The sequence below is a fragment of the Carassius auratus genome, chromosome 41, assembly GCF_003368295.1.
Source record: "Carassius auratus strain Wakin chromosome 41, ASM336829v1, whole genome shotgun sequence".
Classification (NCBI taxonomy): Eukaryota; Metazoa; Chordata; class Actinopteri; order Cypriniformes; family Cyprinidae; genus Carassius; species Carassius auratus.
In genome coordinates, this window is record NC_039283.1 from 21,108,718 (window position 1) to 21,133,120 (window position 24,403).

General features: G+C 35.2%; 1 protein-coding gene across 5 annotated transcripts in view; it reads right to left on the reverse strand.

Moving 5' to 3' along the window:
* LOC113059243 (rho GTPase-activating protein 33-like) overlaps positions 1-24,336 on the reverse strand; it is a 45,602-nt gene extending 21,266 nt beyond the window's left edge. Inside the window, exons 1-5 of one of the 5 annotated variants that reach the window (XM_026227591.1) lie at positions 24,061-24,336; positions 10,042-10,110; positions 4,837-4,871; positions 3,029-3,120; positions 1,692-1,776 (exon numbers count right to left, since the gene is read on the reverse strand). In XM_026227591.1, the coding sequence (XP_026083376.1) occupies positions 1,692-1,776; positions 3,029-3,120; positions 4,837-4,871; positions 10,042-10,110; positions 24,061-24,079 (300 nt within the window). In that variant the 5' untranslated portion in view covers positions 24,080-24,336. Of the gene's footprint in view, positions 1-1,691; positions 1,777-3,028; positions 3,121-4,836; positions 4,872-10,041; positions 10,111-22,650; positions 23,173-24,060 lie in introns of those variants that run through there. The other 4 variants (XM_026227593.1, XM_026227596.1, XM_026227595.1 and 1 more) reach the window with 4 other exon arrangements.
* Positions 24,337-24,403: the final 67 nt, after the last annotated feature.

A 24,403-nucleotide genomic window follows, 5' to 3' on the forward strand; every position in this document is an offset into this window, starting at 1 on the left:
GACTGTTTAAGAGAAGCTGGGAACATCCCTTCACAATAATTCAGTCACAAAAATGGCTGTTTCATATCCATGTATCATGCAAACTTCCTCATTGCTTTGACAATGACTGTAATCAGTGAAATGCAAGTAGTCACTTACTTTTATTCAAAGCTACTTACTGTATATATATATACAATTTTAATGCCTTTATTCAGCAAAGATACATTAAATATAAAGCAGTACAACTGTTTGTATGTATGTATTTAAATAGAAAACCTTAATTGTAATAATATTACACAATATTATTGTTTTTACTGTATTTTAAATCAAACAAATGTAGCCCTGGAGACCATACGAGACATTTTAGTATATAGTGTATGTATATATATTACAAGAACCACCATGGTGTGGTGCATGGCCAAATATATTATATTTCATTAGCAAAAGCAATATTACAAAACAGAAAAAAAAGAACTTCATAGGCCCTTTCTGCTTCATGGGGTCAGACCAAAACAAAACAACACGTAAAGGTCTTTTATTTTTGTCTTCGGGCGTTTAGAGTGTGTGTGTATATGGCACTCTGTCATTATAAACACAAAATGCAGCACAAACACACAAAACAATGCCATAGGGACAGTGAATTAGATTTTGAAAATGAATAGAAAAATATTATGTCTGTAAACCTTAGATTACAGACTTTAAACATAAAGCACTTTGTGAACGGCGGTTTATATGAGTAGAGCTCTGACATATTGCTGTGCATTTTTGAATAAAGTAAATGTTTCCTCTTCCTTATCAGAGCACACAAACACACAATGTGTGTGTGTGTGTGTTAGTGTGTGTGTTATTGAAGGTCACAAAGCAAGGGTCTGTATCAGCCCTGAAGATGATCCGAATGCATTTTGATATCACCCAGACTCTAACTGTGATGCATCTTGATATCTGAACATGTATATTACTAAACACACACACAAAAAGACATTTTATGTAATAGATGTTCTTGGTCTTTTATCGTGCAGAATTCATCACTACAAGTTATCTCTTATGAAACAAAAATATATTGCAGTATATTGGAAAATATCATGTAATATATTAGGCATATATTCTTATATATATTTATATTTTATTTATTTATTGCAATATATTGAAAGTGGCAATCATTTGTATATTTTGCAATATATTATATAATATATGTATCATCAATATATTATTACATGTATTCAAATATATAAAATATTAGAAAATAAAAAGGGAAAATAATATATTACAATATATCACAATATATTTTAAGAAATATATTGGTAAATATATTTTACTTTCGTAAGGGATATTTCATATATTTCATCAAAATGTAGAAGATGAAACCACATTTCTTAAAGTCATTTGTGCAGGGCAAAATAATATGAATCAATAATACCAAATCTTCAAATCACGATTTACGTCATTCCTGATTAATGATCTTTTTCAATCCTAAATACTGAATGGATATATTGAATAAGCAGTATTTTGGGCAAAATAATAAGAAGCTGATGCTTCTTTCTTACTAAATAAATGTAATGTATAACAATTTTATTATTCATAATAATTATTTTATATCGATTTATTATGAACAGAGCATAACAGCAGCGAATTACAAAATGTGACCTTCAGTATGATGTTGCAACTGACATTTTATTGGAAAGCCAAGAAACTTCTGTCTAACAAGATCTTACCTCGAGAGAACCGAAGTCCACATTTTCATAGTGAAAGTGAGCACAGTCAACAAGCTTGGGGAAGTGACCTTTCACAACAGAAAGCCTGGAACCACAAGAACCAAACGAGTTAACACACCATACACTTTCATCACAGAGAGCTATGTGTTATAAGTTACATGTAGAGAAATCTTTAAAACCAGGTTTGATTTATCGGTTTAATCAAATGAGTCATAATGACAAGTGGCACTATTGCTCAGCTTTAGGACTGTCACCTGGAAAAACAACAAATCACGCAGAAAACTCCTACAGCCTTCTCAGTGCTCTGGCAAACATTTTCTTCAGCGCTAGTTTGTATTTTCAAGTTCTACAGAATGTAGAAGCTTTCAGTATGAGTAGCTTACTCGCAGCTTTCGGTAAGCTACTCATGGACACCACAGGGAAACTTTGCATCCCATTATCAGTTATTTCAGAGGGAAGTGAAACTCAGTTCTTCCTGTTTTACTGTGTGTTCAGAGCTCGATAAACCTGAAGTGGCCCTTCACTTCATTAACTATTAAACCAAAATAAAGTCGATCTCTTTTGGGTCCAAAACCTCTAAGGCTATTTTACTCTTTTTTTATTTTTAAATTGCTTGCTCTTTCCCTGAGTTTGAGGGTTACAATTCAACGGTGTGGTTGCAAGGTGGGAACCTTCGTTAAGAAAGCTGCTTTAAAAGAGAACCCTAGAATTTCTCTGATGTGGAAAATAAAATGGAAAATTACTGGAAAATTAAGTCATAAAAATGGAAATTACTGTACAATGTGGCATTTAACAAAATTTCGCCCAATAAATCAAAAGGCTATACACTTAATAAAAAACTGCAAAAAGAATTGTCTACATGTATTCTACACATACTGATACACACATGACACTCATGGTATTTTCAGTGTCTGCCATCTCATATATGAGGAAATGAACACATGGACTTCATCTCCAGAGATGCTTTAGCTCATTCATTAAAGGAATATTACACAATTTCCATTTTTCATAGTAAGCATCTGTGCATCACTTTGCTTGATAAATTCTGAAGATGAATTAAATAGTTAAAGTTTTATGAATTAATCTGATTACCACCTTTTTGATAATACATTTGCATAGAATCATACAGAATGCAGAAAAAAACGACTTTGTTATTAATTGTTATTATTCAAATTTTATTAAATCATTCAGACAGAATCCCAAAAATTTTAAATGGAAAACAGAATTAGGTAAAAATAAAAAGGATCATATTTAATATTCTGACGTCAAAAGAATGTATGTCTGCACCAAAAGCTCTAGCTTAAAAACGACTGATGTACAGACATTTACTTTCTCACCTTTTGCTCATCTTCCCCTTCAAGTTGGCTGAGGTTCCCACCGATCGGGTCCCAGGCTCCCCAGAACTTTCCAGATTATCAGTGCTTTGAGCCTGTATAATGAGGAAGGAGAGTAGAAGAAACTGTTTTTATGCGATGATGGTCCACGCAACATCACAAAGATCAAAGTCATCCATGTTTCGACAGCCAAAGTATGCATCATCTGAATGATACTCAACATACTTGGGAGAAAATTGATTATAAATCCTAAATCAGCAGTGATTTAACAGAAAAGATTCTCTGAAGATTCAAAGACTCATGTTGATTTTAATGCTCAAATCACAATAAGAAAAGCACTAAGGGAGCAGCAAGAAGCGTATGAAGAGACTAGGACTGTCATCCGATGACCTCTGGTCTCACTTAGAATAAAAGCCAAGCATTAACATCAAACTATTTTTTCAAAATGATCAGTGATCAGTGTAGAGCAGCATGGGTTCAACTTCACACTTTGTCCATTGGTGTGTGATATAAGTGGCCATTTTCAAACTTCTATGGGAAATGAGAATACGATTTGAGATTTGTGATAGATGGCGGTGCACTGCAAGTGATAAGAGCATCAACATAGAAGAGAATATCTTAAATTGTGTAGATAAAAGGCAAAAAGAAAAAAAAGAGAGAGAGAGGCCAATCACTGAGGTGACACATGGGTGTTAAAGTGCTGGAGTTTTTAGAAGATTCAGTTTTTCATATATATATTATATATATATATATATATATCCCCAGTAAATAATGCTGTATATATACTGTACTGTATATATAGGCCTTTTGATAAATTGCATTTTTATATTAAGAAATGTCTAATAAAAAAAAATAATAATAATAATTTATTTATTCAGATATATGTATAAAATAGAGAGAATAATTCATTTATTTTTATAGTTATATTATTAGCAGTATTATTTTACCTACAGAAACTAAAAAAAATATTTTTTATTAAATTTGATATCATACAAACGAATAATAAGATACAGGCATCACACAAACAAATGTATTTATATTATAAAAAGGTAAAAATGTAAAAATAAAATTGCAATAACCATTTTATCAAGAATGATTTCACTATTATTAAATATGCTAAATCAAATATAATGCCAATTGATTTTCTTTCGAACAGCAAAAAGTCTGTTGAAAACTGCACTGATTTTACGTTTTTTTTGCCTCAAGCTCACAGCTGATGTTGTTCGTAGTAAACATGATGTGACGTTCAGTGCAGACACTCAGCGTTAAGAGCTCCAGCATTACAAAACAGTGAAACTCTGGGCCTTAGAGTACACTGACTGAGTACACACACTGGATATTTCCTCCTTTATTACATCTTTTTATGCTTGTCCTTGATGAATAAAAGCCCCAGTGAATTATGGCTCAGTCATGCAGATTAGTTCTGATAACAGCGGACCTGTCATGATGACTGTTTGAGTTTCATCCACCTTTCGATGGAAACATCACCACGGGAGCATTTGGTTGTGAGACAGCACATCTCCCCACCCCTCCGGGGGAAGCACAGATCTCTGCAGTCCTCTTTTAGGTTTGCACAATATCAAACAGTCATGATGAGTTTACACACTGGAATGAGGGATGACAAGAGTGGATCTGCCTGCTGCTTTACGCAATGCAATCCTTGTTTTCTTCCGCAAAGGGATGGCAAATTAGGAAAGGCCAGCGTATACTGATAAGCCAATCATTTTAGAGGTGATGATCAGATTGATTTAAGCACTGTGAATGTGGCAGTACATGAGAAAGGAGGTGTCGGACAGTTCTGTCTTACTTACCTTTATTGCTAGCTGCTCTCCCCTGGGCAAGAAACCTTTAGAAATGGTCAGTAGTGCATAAGCATATTTAACAAGTATCAAACCTATACTGTACTGTTAAGAAAGCAGATGTGTGTAATCCAACATAATCTCAATGAAAACAATAAACCCCTCAGTATGTGTGTTTAATTCTAGAACCAAGCAGACTGCAAAACACAAACACAGGTGCCGTGTAAACAAATATTGTTTGATTTGCATGCTGCAACTCTTAGAGGAGACAAGGAAGCAAAGCTGAAAGCACCGACACACCGACCTCAAAAGATACAATCACTTCTGTCAACCTCTACCTGACCAGCTCCTGATCACAGTTATTACTGTTAATCAAAACTATTACAAAAACTAGAAAGAAGAAAACTAGCACTGTAAAGAATAAGTAAAGATGTAGTAATCTGAAGCTATAAACATGCACTAAGACAGGAACAAATATTCAGAGAATCTACAGAGAAAATGATCTTGTATACTAAAATGTGCAAAGTATTATATTATTTTATTTTTAATACTGAAGTGCAATAAAAACCAAGCCGAAACTAGTCGTTTTCCAAAAATACAAACTAAATAAAAACTATTAATGACCAGGAAAAACCAACTGAAACTAAAACTTTAAAATACTATCCAAAATAAAAATAAAATAAACATGAAGAAAATAACTATCTATGAATAAATAAAACAAAATCTAAACTGAAACTGAAAATAAAAGAATACAATCCAAAAAAAAAACCTCGTGAAATTAAGAGTGAAAATAAAACTATTTCTAGTAATTGAAAACAATACAAAAAATATTAAACAAATAAATAAATAAACTAAGAAAAAAATAATAAAAACTAAAATGAGCTTTTTCCCAATTATGCAAATAACAAGAGAAAAAGTAAGTATAATTAAAACAAATAATTAAAGCTATATATATATATATATATATATATATATATATATATATATATATATATATATATATATATATTTACATTTATTCATTTAGCAGACGCTTTTATCCAAATCGACTTACAGATGAAGACAGTGGAAGCAATCGAAAACAACAAAAAGAGCAATGATATATAAATGCTATAACAAGTCTCAGTTAGGTTAACATAGTACACATAGCATGGGATTTTAACTAATATAATAAATAAAAAGAAAACAGATAGAATAAAAACAGAAAAGAAAAGAGCAAGCTAGTTAGAGGTTTTTACACATACACACACACACATACATATACAATTGCATAATAAATGAAAAGAAAATAGAATACAAAAAGATTAGAAAGGTAGTTAGATTTTTTAAAGAATAGAATTAGAATAGTCAGTGTTAAAGTTAGAGGGTCAAATAAAGATGGAAGAGATGTGTTTTAAGCCGATTCTTGAAGATGGCTAAGTACTCAGCTGCTCGGATTGAGTTGGGGAGTTCATTTCACCAGAAGGGAACATTTAATTTAAAAGTCCGTAAAAGTGACTTTTTATATATACATATAAATTAGAGTAACTATACATAAGAAATAAATTAAAATATTAGCACTTGAAAACAATACAAAAATTTAAACTTAAAAATTTAATTGACACCAACAAAAAGTATTTCTCTAAATGAGAACATTTTCAAAAATATAATAGCTCTGCTTCTGGTACATTTAAAAATAAAATGTTTGTTTCCGACTCAACCTGCTCTCAGAACCCCACCTCTCCATTCAGTTTTGGATTGAGCACACATTGCTCAATCTGTTGGTATCTCGGCCGTCACAGCACATGGCTTGAGGATCAGCTGAGATCTCAGAGGAGAGATGTCGGCCAAATCAGTGACAGTGAGAAGAGCTGCCTGCCAATGTCTCGCCTATAAATCAGTGGAACTGTGTTGCACACTTACACCGCCGTGCATAGCCCTGTCTGAAGATATCAACTGGAGTCACACTGATTGTGTGTGTTCCCTCTCTGTCCCTGACTGACACAAGGGTTATTGAGGTAGTCATCCATTCCTGCAGCGAAATCAGCATGTTTATCTTATTTAATAACTGACAACATTCAAAACTATTTTTGTTCCATTGCCTTAATATTATAAATAAAAACAGTCCCCATTTTCATTCTTAATACATGTATGATTCTTCAAACTCTCATCAAAACATAAATGCATTTCTCCAACTGAAATTTCTTTCTGCTGGCATCAAGGATGGGGAAATATGATAATAGCCAACGTAATTTAGAACATATACAGTATACAGAAGGAAAATAGTTATAAAAAAGTTGCTATGCTTTTGGTGCTCTGAATGGTTGCTTTTCAGCCCAAGACTAAGATATTTTGGTCTCTAGAAATGGCTCAGTGTTTGTCAAATCCCTAACCATGAGGATAAGCAACAGTAACAGTCACACTTGTCTAAGTATTCCCTTCCCTAAAACAAAATCTAAACTGGATTTCCAAAGAGGCAGCAAACTTTTATTCAACCCACAATAAAGACTACATTACAACCTTCAAGTGTTCCACATATAATGCTGTGGGTATTACTGCATGTAGCAATGGTAAAAGTAGCTGGTTTTTGATTTACAGCAAACGACACACCTGGCATAAGGGTTCACCTGAGATAAACCTGAGATGGAAACTTGCTAATCAACCACGTCTACGTAGTGCACCTCTTCTTTGGTGAACGATAAAACTTGCACTAGTCTTCTTCTCCATCAAACCTTCTTAACTAGTCAGTAAAGCCTGGAGAACTGCCGATCCATGCCGTTTCTCTAGTGGTAACCTCATACAGTATGTGGTTTGTGTTTCTCTGACAGATGCTGTTGAATACAACATACAGTAAGCTGCTCTTTCCAGCCGATTCAAATCTTATGTCTTAAAAACATAAAAGCACTCGAAATTTCCAATAATCCATTATCCAACAAACCAATTAAACCCTGAGCCAGCTAGGTAAATATTTCTACATTCAAATTCTGAATCTTCTTTGCTTCATACCTTGAGCATTCTCTTCCTCTTGAACATTTCTTCTGTTGTTGATACTCTGAGGCAGAACTATGGAGGTCAACAAGGTCGAGTACTAGCCATCACCTCCCTACGTCATCGCTTCACTGATTCATATACATCCGAGTTCATTCTCCTGCGGTGGGACCCTCCACAGATACGTATGGATGGGTGGGCTTTCCTTGGAGATTCCCATAAGCATAAACGCACTCTCTCTTCACATATTCATCTATCTCGCCTTTCTTACCATCTCAGACACACAAAAAGCTCACGTTCAGAGGCACCTGTTGAATATTTGATGTGGCGATCTGAACGCTGGGTTAACACCAGGCCTCTGTAACTCCTCAGCTGTTCGCAGGAAGAGAAGGGCTGCTCGGATGACAGAGCATTTGTGCCGTTCTCTCCACTCGTTTTTGGACATGTTAGGGACGTTCAGCCAGTCTCATTTAGCTGTGTCCTAACAGTTCAGTAAAGAAACATAAATATGTCCCAGTTTAAACTAGGGCTGCTCGATTAATCAAAATATGAACAAAATTGCAACATGCCTGAGTGGCTTGGTGTGCTCATCAATAAGGCTGTGATTCAAAATAAAAGTTCAACATTCAAAAATTAAGATATTAAGAAAGCCATAAATATTAGTATTGTACTTTTACATTTGTAATGTAAAATAAAACTACTATATTATGTTTCTTCTTAATTAGGGTTGCAAATGGGTGGAAAATTCCCATAATTTCCAGAAACTTTCCAAAAATACCTGGAAGACTCCCAAGAAAATCCTGGAAAGTTTCCGAAATTTATGGGAAAAATGTCCCCCTTGCAACCCTAATCTTAATTACTTTTTTTTTTAAAGAGTATATATATAACTATTCCAATTATTTAGTTTTAATAATAATAGTAATAATACTAACAATCATCATTATTGCTGTTGTTTTCTAGACATATTGAAATCCACTTGGATTTTTTAAACTGCATTTTAAATGGTAATTGTAATCAGAAAAATAAATTTCCTCCTCAAATTGTGCAGCCTTCATTTCAACTATTGACTGAATGACTTGAGATGAAAACATCCTCAGCATTGATCTAGCAGGCCTCTGTTTGTGCTTCTCAATCTGTCATATTTTTCTCAGTGAAACAGGATAAAAATGGATGCTACATATCTAAATTAGACCAACAGGTTACAGAAGAGGAGTTATAAAATAAAAAAGGATGACATTCGCCAAAAATGCAAAAACATAAGACGCAATATGCTTTAAGAAGGTAAATTGGTTGAGTTTTGATTTCATGGTGAATTGCGATCACTATATCCTTGTGCTTTGTATTTCTAGAGGCCACAACTTCTGAAAATCCATCTGAACCTGGATATTTACATATCAGAATACAAAGTCCTGACCTCTCAAACCTATTCTGATCATCCGATAATCAATGACCAGTTGATGCTGTACACAGTTTATCTGTCTTTTACACTTGCTTTCCAGAAGAAACGCACAGACAACTCACAAACAAGAGCTCCAACTCAGTCAGACATCAGAAGTAAGATACAGAAGGAAAGGCAAAAAAGGGACACAGATCACAAAACATGCACACACAAGCAAGAGATATAATGAGTCTCATTCACTAACCATGCATATGCATGTATTTCTGTGTACAACCTGCGTTTTAACCATTTTCACCCGGAAGTAGATATACAAGTTCATTTCATCACTTAAATGTATTTAAAATTATTTGAAAGTCACAATAAACAGAACAACATTAATAAAATTAACATAACAATATAACATGCTACTGAATTAAATATGACTTACTATAGTGTCTAAAGTCTAAAATCAAACTTTTTTTTTGCATTTTAGCTAATTTTTTATTTGGATACATTAAAAAAAAAAGCATTTGAAGAGACTGACAAATGGTTAATACAGGAGAGGGTGTCCGAAAGCCCTTACATGGACATGCTAATTACTTAGAATAACCTGGATTTCTCAACAGTCGAATGAGGGTAGAAAAGAAAAAAACATCACAATTGTGAGTGAATGAGACCCAATAAGGCGAAAGCGACATGCAAAGTTAAGAGGATGGGTTCAAACACTGTTTCGTCAAATGCATCTGAATCATCTTAATGCAGTGTTTTATCACTTTACTGTTCCTCTCACTCAGTTCATAACTGTATAAATGGAGTCAGAGTTGATCCCATCCTGTGCATGAAGTGCGTTAGCGGAGCGGAGTGGCACTTACCGGACATGTCTGCCAGGCTCATCGCTCTCACAAACATGGCGCATTTCCGTACCCACTGGGGTCCTGACACTTGACACAGAAATGGAGAATAAAGGCCATTTAATGTCAGCCATGAGTCTGCACTATAATCTTATACACTCATGGAGCTGCCATAACCCAAAAACTGAGGATTATGGACATACATGAATGAGCCAGCATGATAACAGCAAAACAGTAAGGATGCCTTATATGAGAGAAAGACATTACATCAGATGGAATTAGCAAATGTGCAACTAGTGGACACATGTTTTATTCATATTTAGTTTTATTTACCTCAAGCCAAGGTTTTACCTTTTGCTAATTAAAACTGGATTTTAGTAAAATTATAATTTAACTATCCTGACATTTATATTGTCTGGCCAGCAATAGAAATTACACAAAGGATTTTAAGAGTATGTTTTTAATTAGCATGTAAATGAATTTCAATAAACTCCAGTAATGATGTGAAAGGCTGTGTGCTTTACAAGGTCTTGCAGAGCTGAAATGCAGACTGCAGTAAACAAATGCAAAGAATCCATGAGACCTCCAGGCAGGAATTCTCTGGTATGGGGAGTATTCTGCAACCATGGCAACAAGTGATGTAGGAATGAACTGTGTTTTTGTAGGAAGCATTTTTCAGCCCTTGTGAGAGTTGTGCCAAGTTCAGCCAGTTAACAAAGACTTTAAGGCCAGAAGCATACTTATGAACACAAACATGCTTAGCCAAGGCACTGCAAGCATGATGGTCCTCTGTACATAATAAATGTGTTATTGAGCTACTCTGGTAGCAACAAACCTCAGTATATCAGTTTAACTCCTGAAAGAGAAAACTAACCACAGAAGGCATCTGTTTATCCTAACTTGTGCCACAGCACTTCTTTGAGTAACGCTGATAATGCAACATTCACCGTTACATGTGTGTTTATGTAGTCATTTGAGCACATTCAGGTCTTACCCCCAAAACGGCCAAAAATAAAGAAAAAAATCATCAGAATCTAGCTAGATAAACAGGCACTTATATTATGTATTACTTAATTAAATTAAAAAAACTAAACAAATAAAGAGAAGCCATGCTCTTTACATCTAGACTCCTGAAATATGATTTTAAAGTTTTGTACAGGAAACCAATATCCAGTTATAAACAAAGCAAAAATGGTTATTAGCCTCTGTCAATATTAAAAATTGACAAAAAAAAAAATCAATGTATTGTTTGGCTTGGCTGATAATATCAATAAAAAAATTAAAAAAACACCCAAACATAAAACAAACATAAAAAATACTCTGCATTTAACCCATCCGAAGTGCACACATACAGAGCAGTTGGGGGTTCGATGCCTTGCTCAAGGGCACCTAAGTCGTGGTATTGAAAGTGGAGAGAGAACTGTACATGCACTCCCCCCACCCACAATTCCTGCCGGGCCGAGACTCGAACTAACACCCTTTCGATTGGGACTCCGACTCTCTAACCATTAGGCCGCGACATTCCAATAAAAGCTTAGAACACAGGAGAGAGCTAACAAAATGGTATGGTTTTAAAAAAAATTTGTCTTAATTCTTTCATTGCCTTAATTATTTTTGTGGTGAAATGTTGTGTAATAAGTAGTTTGTCTGCACCGTTTCCCTTAAATGTAGTTTGAATTTGCGGCTTGCTCGCAACTGCTGTCTTCACGGAAGCTTTGCGTTCAACTATTTCAACTCAAATCAATATTTCGCATCTCATTATTTACTTATTTGGCAAGTAGTCGTGTCGCATCGTTGTCCAACCAGCTGGAAGTACATTATCCCCTACTTACAACATTCTTATAAAAAAATAAAAATAGTAACAAAATGTAAGAGAAACTAAATTAGCAACCCTTTATTTGTAAAGTATTTAATCATCTAAAAATAGGCATTAGCTCATGCTATTCAAATACAAATGTATTACCAGTCCGAGTATATAGTACCAGTACATTTACACTGAGGGGATGGTCGAATTGTATTGTGCTGATATGGACAAGAGCAAGAGAGGCTTATTATTGCAAAGTGGTGCTGTCAAAGTCTGTACCATCATGTGGGCAGCGTCTCTATAGTAACGGCGTGTGTGTGTGTGTGTGAAGGGTGAAACCACATGGCTGTTAAATAAAGAAACCAGGATAGATTTAGAGAGAAAGAATTCAAACGAACAGTGGTCTATGTTTGTGTAAGTGTCATGTAGTGTTTGAGGTGTCCTGGTAATAACCACACTAGAAATGCACAGCTCTAGCTCTATCCAGCGAAGCACACACTGTGAAGCCTGCCTGTAGGTGAGCTGTATAAAATGGGTCACACACACACACACTTTTGATGTCACTTCCTCCCGCTGTCTCTCTGTGCTGTCAGATCATGAGTAGTTCTGCTGTACAAACAGACACACACACGTACACAAAACACTACTGTGCCATTTGACCTTGTGAGCAGGGGTGTAAATATTTGCTCTAATAATGATTCAATTCAACGATCTCAATGATTCAATTCAGGCATTTTAAAGTTTCATTTAATTCAGTTATTTTTGTCTTATTCATGATTAGGGCTATGTTGATAATATCAAACATTTTTTAGATATACATTACCATTCAAAAGACTGAGGTCCATAAGTTGTTTTTTAAAGAAATTAATCCTTTTATTTAACAAGGATACATTTAGTTAATCAAAATAGATAGTATTTTTTTTTATTATTATTGCAATAATATTTAACAATATTACTGTTTGTTTGTAATATTTTTGATCAAATAAACGCAGCCTCAATGAGCGTGAGACTTTCTTCAAAAACATAAAAACATTTTTACCAACCTTCTGAGAGGTAGATAATTAGTTATTTTAATACCCTTTTTTTTTTGCTATTATGTTTCCGAAAGAGGTTTGATGGATTGCCAAGAATCCTTTAAAATTAATCTATTCAAAAATGTCACTGTCTGGCATTTTTTTTAATATTAAAATATTTTAGTAAAACTATATGTCGATACATACAGCTATGTATTGTACATAGTTCTATAATGTGTATTAATGCATATAAATTGAAATGATATTATTTCTTGTTAATTTAATGAAATGCGAAAAAATGCCAAGGTTTTTACTGTATTTCCCTTCACATTTTAAATCTATTTTGTTATAATAGCAGTTTGGTTAAGATGCTGGGAAAATAATATTGTCTAAAAGTAAAAAAACATGAGAATTCTTCAATTCAAATCAAATATTTGAAAATTATCTGATCGTAAATTCTAAAAATGCATTCCATTTTCATCAGATCATTGTAAGGTTGCTGCATTTTTAAACCTCTACCTGCGATCCATTTCACACGCTCTGATTAAAGACATGATGCAGGTAAACAACATGAGTTTGGAGAAGTTGACAGTGCAAACAGAACTAATGACTTGAAAACATGACCCTCGGATGTCATCAAACTGGAACTGGCTATTACGATCATTGTTTTTCAGTTTCTGTTGCTCTCAGCAGGTGTCCTGGATCTGACCTCAAAACAATACAATGGGACAGTAGCCATCAGGTCACTCAAGCAGAAGAGGCTACACAGACTATTGTCAATTGTCTTGGAGAGTCGCCACCTCCAAACCTCCAAGACTAAGCAGCTTTTTCCCAAGACCGTTAAAAAGCCGATTATATGTGCAGTTTGTGGATGGCATTTTAGAAAAAGCCCAAGCGAGACCATATTGTAATGTCTAAAGGGAACACAAAGAAGTACTGTGGTGCTACTATAGTAAAGTGATGGTATCAGATGGCATGATTCTGAAAGGTCACCATTTTTAGGTTTAATAACATTTGCATGGAACTTCAAACAACAGTAACACTACTGTACTTTTTTTTTTTGTTTGTGGAAAAGTGTGAAAGGTGGATTTGGAAATGGATGCACAAATCAGACTCCCTGCAAAGCATTTAGCATTGCATTTTTGAAGTTGAAAGTTGACCTTCAACACATTTTTTGGTTAAACACTACCGTTTATCATTTTTAGGTTATAACGATTGTGACAAATCTAGTGTTGTGAACATCTCAGTCGCCTTTGCAGTCAATTTCCAAATTGAAGATAACAGCGAAGATGGGTCATGACCCAACAGTTGAAAATGGCTTCATAAGGTTCAGTTCTTGCTTTTTATTTTTGCCATGCTATAAGGAACTTCCTCTCCATCTCTCACCTCATGTGGTCCTGTAAATTTCTGTTGTGTTCGACTCTCCCCCACGGCCCTTCGACCTCAGAATAAAGCAGCCTTGGCCTTCCCATTCACCAATGGCTTCTAAGGGCCCCTGGACCCCCCTGCTCCTTCCTCGTCCCCTTCCTAAAGATCTCACCCAACCCCCAGCCCTCTAAAGGACCTCATTCATAGATCTACCACTATCCACGTGTGTCCCCGCAAGTGCTGAACGCTCACTCGGGGAAGCAACTGCTCCAAAACCCCCGTCTACATTCCCCTGAGATTCTAGCACGGGGCAGAACCTGTGTCTGGGATGACAAGGGACAACTGGGGATTGGGTAAAACCAAGGTCAATGAATCATGGATATTCCTGGAGTGGATCTTAGAAACTCTGCTCCCACAGTCCCCTTCTCACGTTCTGTCCTGCTCTCTATGGAGAATCAGGAAGACTCAGAAGCACTGCCGGCATACTAAACACTCTCTCTGCATCCCAGCTGGGGCCACGTGAGAGTCAGAGGAAGAAAAGACGACAAAAAATGAGGAAATGATAGATAAAGCCTGGGTATGAAGTCTCTGCAGTTAGACAAAGTGTTTGTCTGTTTGCATGAGAGTATTTTTTAGTGAATAAGTCGTGTTGATTGAATTAAACTGTGTGAAACTCGTAACAGCATGAAAGTACTTCAACAGATTAGAAAGTACTTGCAATTAAGTCACACGCTTTAAAGTTTGAGTTTCCTCAACTTTACCTCAAATATTTAAAACTGAAAACTATAATCGGAAAGGGGAAAACTTTTCTTTAAAATTTTGATTTCGTTAACTTTGAAAAAGTATTGTAATTTTATTATTATTAAAGAATAATAATAATAATAAATTAATTATAATTTGAATGAGTAATTAATTTTAAACAAGAAAAAAATATTTATTGTTATAATAATTTATTATGAATTATTATAAATAAATTAAGCATTATGAAGGTCTTTCTACATCATTTACTGAAAAACAAGAGGCTAGTTACATGACTTACTAAAATTTACATGAAAAAAAGTTTCATGACTATTACTTCATACTATACTATATATATATATATACACACACACACACACATTACTATACTATAGGCTACAGTAGGGCCCTATGATTTCCGCGAACACTGCACAACAAACGACACACGACAATGTTGAAAATCGGACCCACCCGAAAAAGAGTCGCACGAGTCAGAATTCTGCTCAAAAGCGAATGAAAATCGCACAGTGTATGCCCGGCTAGTGTCATATCACATACACAGAACTGTAAAGGTACGTAAACCCATCGAAATAAAAGTCCGGTTTAATTTAAAGACAAGTGTTTGCCAGAAATGTTCAGCAGAATGTACATAGCCTACTACTAAAAAAAAAAAAAAATTAATATAATGATAAGGTTTAATCACACAACATTTTTTTCCCCCAGTTATATTTTAATAGTAAATCCCCTTTGTTTACCAAAAAATAAAGTTTGCTTAATTTTCAATAATTAAAAGATAAATTAAATGAATGTTTTTAACTTCATTTGATAACAAGAAAAATGCAAATACACAACAGAATTTCCAGAGGGAGAAACATTTCATAAGGCTATTTAATAAAGAGACATTTAATAAATTAAGTTGGTTTTATGCATTTAAATAATTATACATGCTAAAACATAGAATAAGGTAACAATAACAACATATGGTGAATAAAAAATAAAACTGATGTGAAAGAATTGGTGTAAAAATGTATAAGTTTTATTATTTTAATTAATTAGACATGCTTTTTGATTAAAACAACTTAATTAAACCATGAAAAAGGAGTAGAGAAAAATTTAAACTGAAAAAAATTTAATCCAGAAAAATGTAAACAGAAAAAACGGAATTTGGGAAAAAAAATAAACTGATTTCATAGGGCCCTACAATAGGCCTATCTATAGACTACAGACTAATAAAAAAAAAATCTTAACTTTTAACTTTATAATAAAAATTTGTTATGAAAAATATTTTAATCATTCTTCATAATGATGATTAAAATTAAATATTCTTCATAACAAAAAATAGTTGGTGATCTGATTACTGTGATATTTAATTTAATTTTTTTGGTGAACTATTAACTCTGTAAAATGAATGTAAGGATGTTAAACATCATTAAACTCACAAATTAGCACGTTAGCATTCACAGAGAGCTACATACTGATGTATGCCATGTATGTAGCGGTGGGGCTGGGTAAAGGCCATTTGTGTTGGCACAAAATTCCTCTGGGCACGGGTTCAAAGCAGCTGCTTTTACAGGACCTGTGACTGCTTTAGAGCTTTTACTTCATTCATTCAGAATAAAACACAGATAAATGAAGTGAAGCGAGGAATGCGAAACCGCAGCTATGACGTGATGGGAAACTTGAAGGCTGAAACTTAAGATTAAGTTAAAAAAGACTCTATAGGCCATAGTCAGAAAAGATTAAAAAAAGAAAACTCACCATTTCCTTGGTACATTAAACAGAGACCTCAAGGACATACAGTTCAGCGCTGAGAAGTGTGATGAAAGGCTGAGCCACACCATAGACTCACCGAAGGAAATGCAACATGCCACCAAAGAGAACAGACTTCACATGAGCCGAGAAAGAGAAGAAACTTCCACATACGGGCTAAACAATAAGGATTTTCTTTGCTGGACCAGTTTCAGAACAGTAGTTCAGATCTGTAATAGCCCTGCCAACATTTAAAAATTGTTTTCTTGACCAAAACAACTAAAAAAATAACTAGTTTTCTACTTTGGACTAGTAGTCTGCAACAACAGCTACAAATTAATTAACATGATTAATGAAAAAACATGATTTAATTTATTTCACGGATGCATTAAATTGATCAAAAGTGAAAGTAAATACATTAAATGATGTGCATTAAACAATGGATCCCTATCTTTCGAGCACAATCTTAGGTAGTAACAATGCAGCACTGGTCTGATAACCACCAGCTACAAAATTCTCTCACACAACTTCCTTCTTAAAGACTAGAATATAACAGTGTGAATGATGTCTTATCCCTAAAAATAATCTGTGAGATTCAGTGAGATAATCAAAAGAGTTGCAAGAATGAGAGCAAACAGTCTTTGAGAAATGTGGTCTGACAGGGCAGAATGACTCTAGTGGTTAACTCTGAGTCGTTTGTCCTGGGGCATCAGTACCAAGGGCCATCAGAGCTCATATCGAAGCCTGGGAAAGAGGTCAGTGCCACAGCTGCGCCTGCTCAGGATCAGGCCATGAAATATGTAATACCGCAAACCCAGCTAAAAGATCTTTGACCAACAATCTATATTTGAAAACCAGTACTGTACTATTTGCTAATGACAAACAGCAAAAGAGATTTCATCTTGATAGTTCTTAATAATTACTGCTGATATTATCTGTGAAAATTAATAATGAAGCATAGACTTTAATTGAAACTGAACCTGCCAACAAGAGCACTTTTGGTAGCCTTAAAATACTACTTAATTGACACTTTATTGTAAGCAAGACAATGAGAAAATGAGACAGGTATTTTGCACTTTTTAGTTAAGTGCTTCAACATTGTCGCAGAAACTAAATAAACGGTTTTCAAATGTTGAAATTCTTAGTAAAAACTGCATAATCATATCATACTTTAAAATCAGCTCTTGAATTTATTTTTGTTTTTATTTATTTTTTCACCCAGATTTACTACAACTTTAATATTCAGTCTTTGTTATTTATAGTCATGCAGCAGTGTTTGCTCTTAAAATTGCACAGGTTATAGTACATTACAGAAAGTTTGATGTAAATCTGTGATTCTGCAGTACGTCTTAAACATCATAAACTGAGCACCATTTTAAACTTTGACTTCACTTTGTTCCTTTGTCTCATTTTTTAAGATCTAACAAGTCAATCTATCAGACACCGAACTAAGGTGAGAAGTGAGAACTATTTAAAACAGAATCACGGCATAGAACGAAGACAAAAGAAATACAAATCTACCAATCTGCGACATCAGTGTCACATTTTCAAAATGCACAAGAACTGAAGCGGAGATGATTATGTCACTCAAATCCCTGCAAGTCGCTCCTTTTGATGATTCAGGATAACTGTAGGGCTGCTACAGGGCTCAATATTTAATGTGAATGAAATATTAGTTCTCTATTTTAAAACATCCAGAAGCTTAAAGGAACAGTTAAAATAAATTAATAAAATAAACAAATTCTGTTAATCAAATTCAGACTTGGTTGAAACACGACAGAAGATGTTTAGCAGAATATCCACACTGCTCTTTTCCATACAATTAAAGCAACTACATGGGAACATTTTCAGCGAATAAGGAGTTTGGTTTATTCCTCACACAAAAGAGCCTTTCACACCACATGAACCTTTTCATTGTACCAGAACTAATTGTGAAACTACCCACTTTTGGGCTATTTTTTGGGCTAATTTTAACTTTGTTGAATGCCGCGCACAAATGACATCATTGTCGACCAGCATATGTCTCATCCTAGTTAACACGGTCGGTGCGAATGCAACCCTTTCAATGATACTGGAAAATTGTTTGCGCAAAATCTTCCCAGTACTTCAGTACTGTACATTTACTTCTGGAACTAAAGCAGTGCGCAAAGCTATTGTATGACTTCAAAAGTCTTGGAATATAAAATATCGGTGGTATGGACTTGCTTTTAGTACTCCATGGTCATGTTTTATTCTTTTTTACCGGTCACTATTTGAGTTTCCATTAAAATCTTTCTTGCAGGAAAATGCTTAGTGTATCAAAATGTCTACTGATTTAGCGATTTAAGCACTGTTCTAGATGTTCAAGCGTGGTTTAATCTATTCTGACTGCATACACAGTGAAATGGCCCAGTGAATAAATTGAAAAACACCTTACACAAAGCTTTGACAAAAAGGATAACAATCAGATGACTTCATTACACACCATCTTATCGTTAAAAAAAATCAATCGGATGGAAACACGTTTTAATTTTTGTTAATAACAGAACAGCATAAAAAGTGGATGGAAACTTAGCTAGTACTTTTGTTGTGAACATCATCCTCCACTACAACAGCAAACTGTAAGTGAATCATTAAAATCACATATATGAATCCAAGTGATGCAGCTGAACAACACAGAAAAAGAGCATGCACTCGATGGATGCCCAACCTTCATACAAGAAGAAAAGAGCAGTCGGAGGAAGTGTCTGAGAGACACACGACTCGAGCGGTAAACAGGAAACAGATGAGATAATGATGAAAATGAAGATTGGCAGGCATTATACAGGCCTACCCTTTCTCTCTGCACTCTCTCTTCAATATACGGGAGATCTTTATGTAATTGCAGCAGCCCAAGTGGCAGCGAGTGATGGAGGCGCAGGTTGCATAACACAGCTGTCTCTCATGCAAACAGCATGTTCTTTGAGGTTATGAGCATGTACTCTATTCATGTCTCCGTGCGGGGCTGTATTTGCATATTGATAGGCTCCTTTTAATTTCCATCCTTGCTTTATGGTTCCAAACGGGGCTATTGCTTTTTACAGATAAGACCAAAGAGAATATACATCTGCAGAGAGACAAACATCACTAACAGCGGTGACAGGTCATCAATGAGATTAACAGTTAAAAGGACAGTTCACCCAAAAATGCTAATTAATTCTAGACCTGTATTGTATGGTAAAAAAATTCTCAACATAACAAAATATGTTACTTTGTTTTTCAAAGAAGAAAATGAGGGGTGTTTAAATTATAACATTTTAATTTTAAGTGTGAATTCTCCCATTTTTAAAAAAAAAAATTTACATTCTGTTATTATTTAATATTTATTTGTTCCGAAAAAAAAAAAAGGGTGTTTTTTTTTTTTTTTCATTGGAGCATAAAAGAAAATGTTATGGAGAATATTCACACTTTCATAATGATCAAGCTCCAAAAACACTAAGAAAGCGGTCCATATGACTCAAACAAAATATTGCAAAGCTTTTCTCATCATGGAAAAAAAGTTGGATAAAGGCTTCTACGCTTCTAACGTAAGAATATATAATTTTTGAGTGAACTATTCCTTTAAGCTTGAACTGGTAACCTTAATTTAATATACAAGCTTTAGTCTATTATATAAAGTAAATGCATTCTGGAATACAGCCTGTATTCATTATTAATGAGAAAACTGCCGGGTCTTCAAGATAGCCCACATGAGGGCTGTGCCAAGCTCTATTTAGACATTTATCATCGAGGAGGAACTTTAGACCTCATTAGAGTCTAACTGAATTGATTTCTACTGCACACGCTGGCCAACGATTGCCAGTGTCAAGAAAATCCCGTCAACAGTCACAAGAATGAAAAAGAACAGCCTTCTGACTCCCAAATATCCACTGTAAATCTTCCAGACAGGAGTGTCCACAGACACACTGCCAAGTTCCTACACATGCTCTCCACCAAACCAGGATGCTGTGGCGGTAATTAAACACCTTGATCGCCTAGTGCTTCATCACACCCAGCGTCTCTCTCGCTCAAGTCATGGGTTTTCACAGTATGTTGTTCTGAAGTCTGACGAAGTCCACACAGAACACAATCTTAACAATGCACTGATCTCAAATCAACATGAAGGAGAACTTACATCTACAGACTTAAAACTAAGACGGCTACTTGAATGAACAGTGCACACTAAAAATAAAAATTACCATAATTTGCTCCTTGTGTCTGTCTGCCTGTAATACTTTCCCTCCTTCCGTCAAAATTGATTGTTCACACAAAAAAGAAAATGTGCTGCACATTTACTCACCCTGAGTCCATTCAAGATGTTAATGAGTTTGTTTCTTCATCAGAATAATATATTTAGAGAAATGTAACATTACATCACTCGCTCACCAAGATCATGAGTGCTGACAAAATGAGGGTCCAAACAGCTGATAAAAACATCACTGTATGTTTAAAACTGTTATGGACTGCTTTTGATTGTAAACATTGCTGTGTCTGTGCATATTTCTCTATTCTTTCCACTGAAGAACATTGTATTTTTGCTGGAAGCAGCAATGATTTAAAATTTAAAAACGTCTTAAGGAGTTTGTTTATTACAAAAACAAAGCTTCGTAGGGCATTAACTGATTGACTGGAGTTGTGGGGATCACTTGTGAATTATAGTGATGTTTTTATCAGCTGTTTGGACCTACATTCTAACGGCACCCATTCACCACAGGGGATCCACTGGTGAGCAGGTAAATTAATGCTGAATCCATCCAATATCTGTTCAAATGAAGAAACAAACTCATCGCCTGAAGGTCATTGACTGATCTACTCCTTTAAATTTTAGCCTGAATTAAAATTACATTTTAATATTTAGTTAAACAATAGTCTGTTCCACATATAAACCTGTCATTTGACTTTATAAAGCTTGTAAAAAATAGCACACAAATTATATGGAATATATTCTACTCCTTTTGGTGTTCCATGACAGAAAGAAAGTCTTACTGGTTTCGAAAAACATGAAGGAGAGTGTAAACAATGACAACATTTTCATTTTTGGATGAACTGTCTGTTTAAGCAAATAGATTTAGGCAACAGACGAAACTCTGCAGCTAAACGACACCACAAACAAATTTGGTTGGTTGGTGGTTTAATTAATGCAATCATCTCATCTCATCTCTTAACATGCTGAAATAATAACATTTCCCTTGTCGCAACTCTTCGTGGTGATTTATAATGAACTTCAGCTCCACGTCACTGCATTTCAACCGATGACTGGTCTTAGTCAATGTTGACAGAGTAAGCATGAACACAGACCAGTTCTTTCCCAAGAAGTCGAGCCATATGCATGAACAAAGTAAGCATGTTTGTCAGTCAGTTAGTCTCTAGAAGAACCGGCAGGCCCACTGCATTTAAACCAACAGTAATCAGATCACCAACATTAGATGACTCAAAGACCTTCCGTAGACTGTCTAAACGCCTGCTTCCTGCCACCTGAAATACTCACAAGGAGACAAGGAGTTTCAGAGCATGTCTTTGTTTGATAAGAATGAGAAATAATGACGCAAGCGCAACAAAAGAAGATGCATATGGCTGTCAACTGAAATGGATATTGATGATGAGCACATCACAATGGCAGATAAATTAAATTATACCCTGAAGAGGAGCTGTACTCCCAGTGGAATAGTGCTGGGTGGGTGGGAATGTGGGGAGGGGCTCAAACCCCCATACAAAAACAACAACAACAAAAAACAGCGAAACTAGCGAACCCCTTTCTGCCAACATGAGATAAGGGACAATAGCAGTTTGTCAAATACTGTGTGTTGCTGAGGCTGATCTTGTAACTAATGGCAACAACAGCATCAATACAACCAACTCAATCAGTTGGAGGAAAGTGGAGCCAGTTGAAATGGTCTGCTGTGGAAAACCAATGAATACTGAGGCTCACTGTGAAGGGTTCAATACAGAAATAAAACTTACCACCATCCCTATCTCCAGCTTAGGCGGGAGGGACCAGCAGGGCTCCGTGTTTGGATCAGGATGCGTTTCCAAAGTTCTTTCCCACATCAACGCTTCTCCTTACATCCTGGTTTTATTTTGCAATTGTGTTTTAATAATCTGGGTCGTGCAGAGGCACCACCAGACGCCAAATACTTAGTGCCGTTATAGAGGAGAACCCCCAATAAGAGCAAAAATAGGAAGGAGGAGGAGGAAGAAAGATCCAGCGCGCCCTTAAGCAACTCCAAAAATCCCGCTGAGATACATACTGTCACCAGTGTGACATCCGAAAACACTTCACTCAGAGAAGAGACTCAAATCAAGCTGATTTCCCGCAACAGCGGAATTATCCCAGCACGTTCTCCCGCCCATCTCGTCTGCTCTGCTGCTCGGGAGAACTGAGGGGTTCTTCGCCTCTCTCAAAACAACTTGCGGGGGACTCACTTTACATCGACGCGGTCGAGGGCACTTTTTACCCGATATATCGATGCGTTTCAAAATACTTAGAACTTATTATACGTATCTACTTCAATTTGAGGTGTTAGGAGCGCTGTTCGCTGTGTAAAATCATACTTTCTGAAAGATAACTAAGCTGTTTCCCCCTATTTTTCAGAATGGAGTGTTCCACGGAGGTGGCCCGTTGGACAAAAGGAAGCCTGTAGCGCGCCGCTGATGATCAGTGGGTGGAGGCGAGCAATCGTCATCCAGTAGAATTAGGAAGAATTTAAACTGAATATGAATTTTAGAATTATGAGACCGTAATTTTTTAAAAAAAAAAATTTTTGATGGTTTATGTTAAGACTGGGTTTATTTTGGCATGTAAAATAATAGTAGTATAATACTACCACTGTATTCTTTTAAGTGGCTTGCTAGTTTTTAAGTAGTAAGTTACCATAAAATACCATAGTACATAAATATGGCAGTTAGTCACTACTATATGGCATGTATCAAAAATACCCAAAAATATCTTGGCATTCTTTAATGTACTTAAGAGTATCTTAGTACATAAATGGTAATCAAACAAAATATATTAGGGTACATATGGGAACAAAGTTTCCATATATTTTTATAGTCAGTAAGGTGCATCTCAAAGTACAATAGTATTCCATGGTATTTCAAGGTACTGCTAACAAGACCTAACATGCACTATAGTATTCTTTAAATTATCTCAGGGTTCCTGGGATATACTGTGGTACATGAATATGGTAACTACACAACCAAATATTAAAGTTAACAGACTGACAATGAAATTGTCTTTTATAAACGAAAGCATGAACAGAGACGGTAAACACAGAGCAAGGGTATTTTTAAACAGGCTCCTCAAAACATTTAGATATCATTAAACTTCAAATAAAGAGCTGTCCTAATTTTGATTAAGAATTCAAAACTCACATGTGGCTCTGCGGTGCATTCTCTCTTGGCGTTGTGATGCGTGTATATTCTCAGTTGTTTGTCAGACAGGTTGATGCATGAGCCATTTCTGCTTTTTCACACTAGCATTAGGAAATGAGTCTTTTAGAGACACATGCAAGTGGGCGTGTGTGGTTAGGAGAAAAATCATTTAGTTAGCTACCACCAGTAACTATGAGAGCTTTTCCCAAATAATTATAAATGGTATTTTTATCATTGTGGGTTTACATTCACGTTCTGTATTATTAATATTTGCAAGAGATTCTAAAAAATATATATAATACCATTCATGGCAAAATAACTTTATGAAGCCACCTGGTGGTTG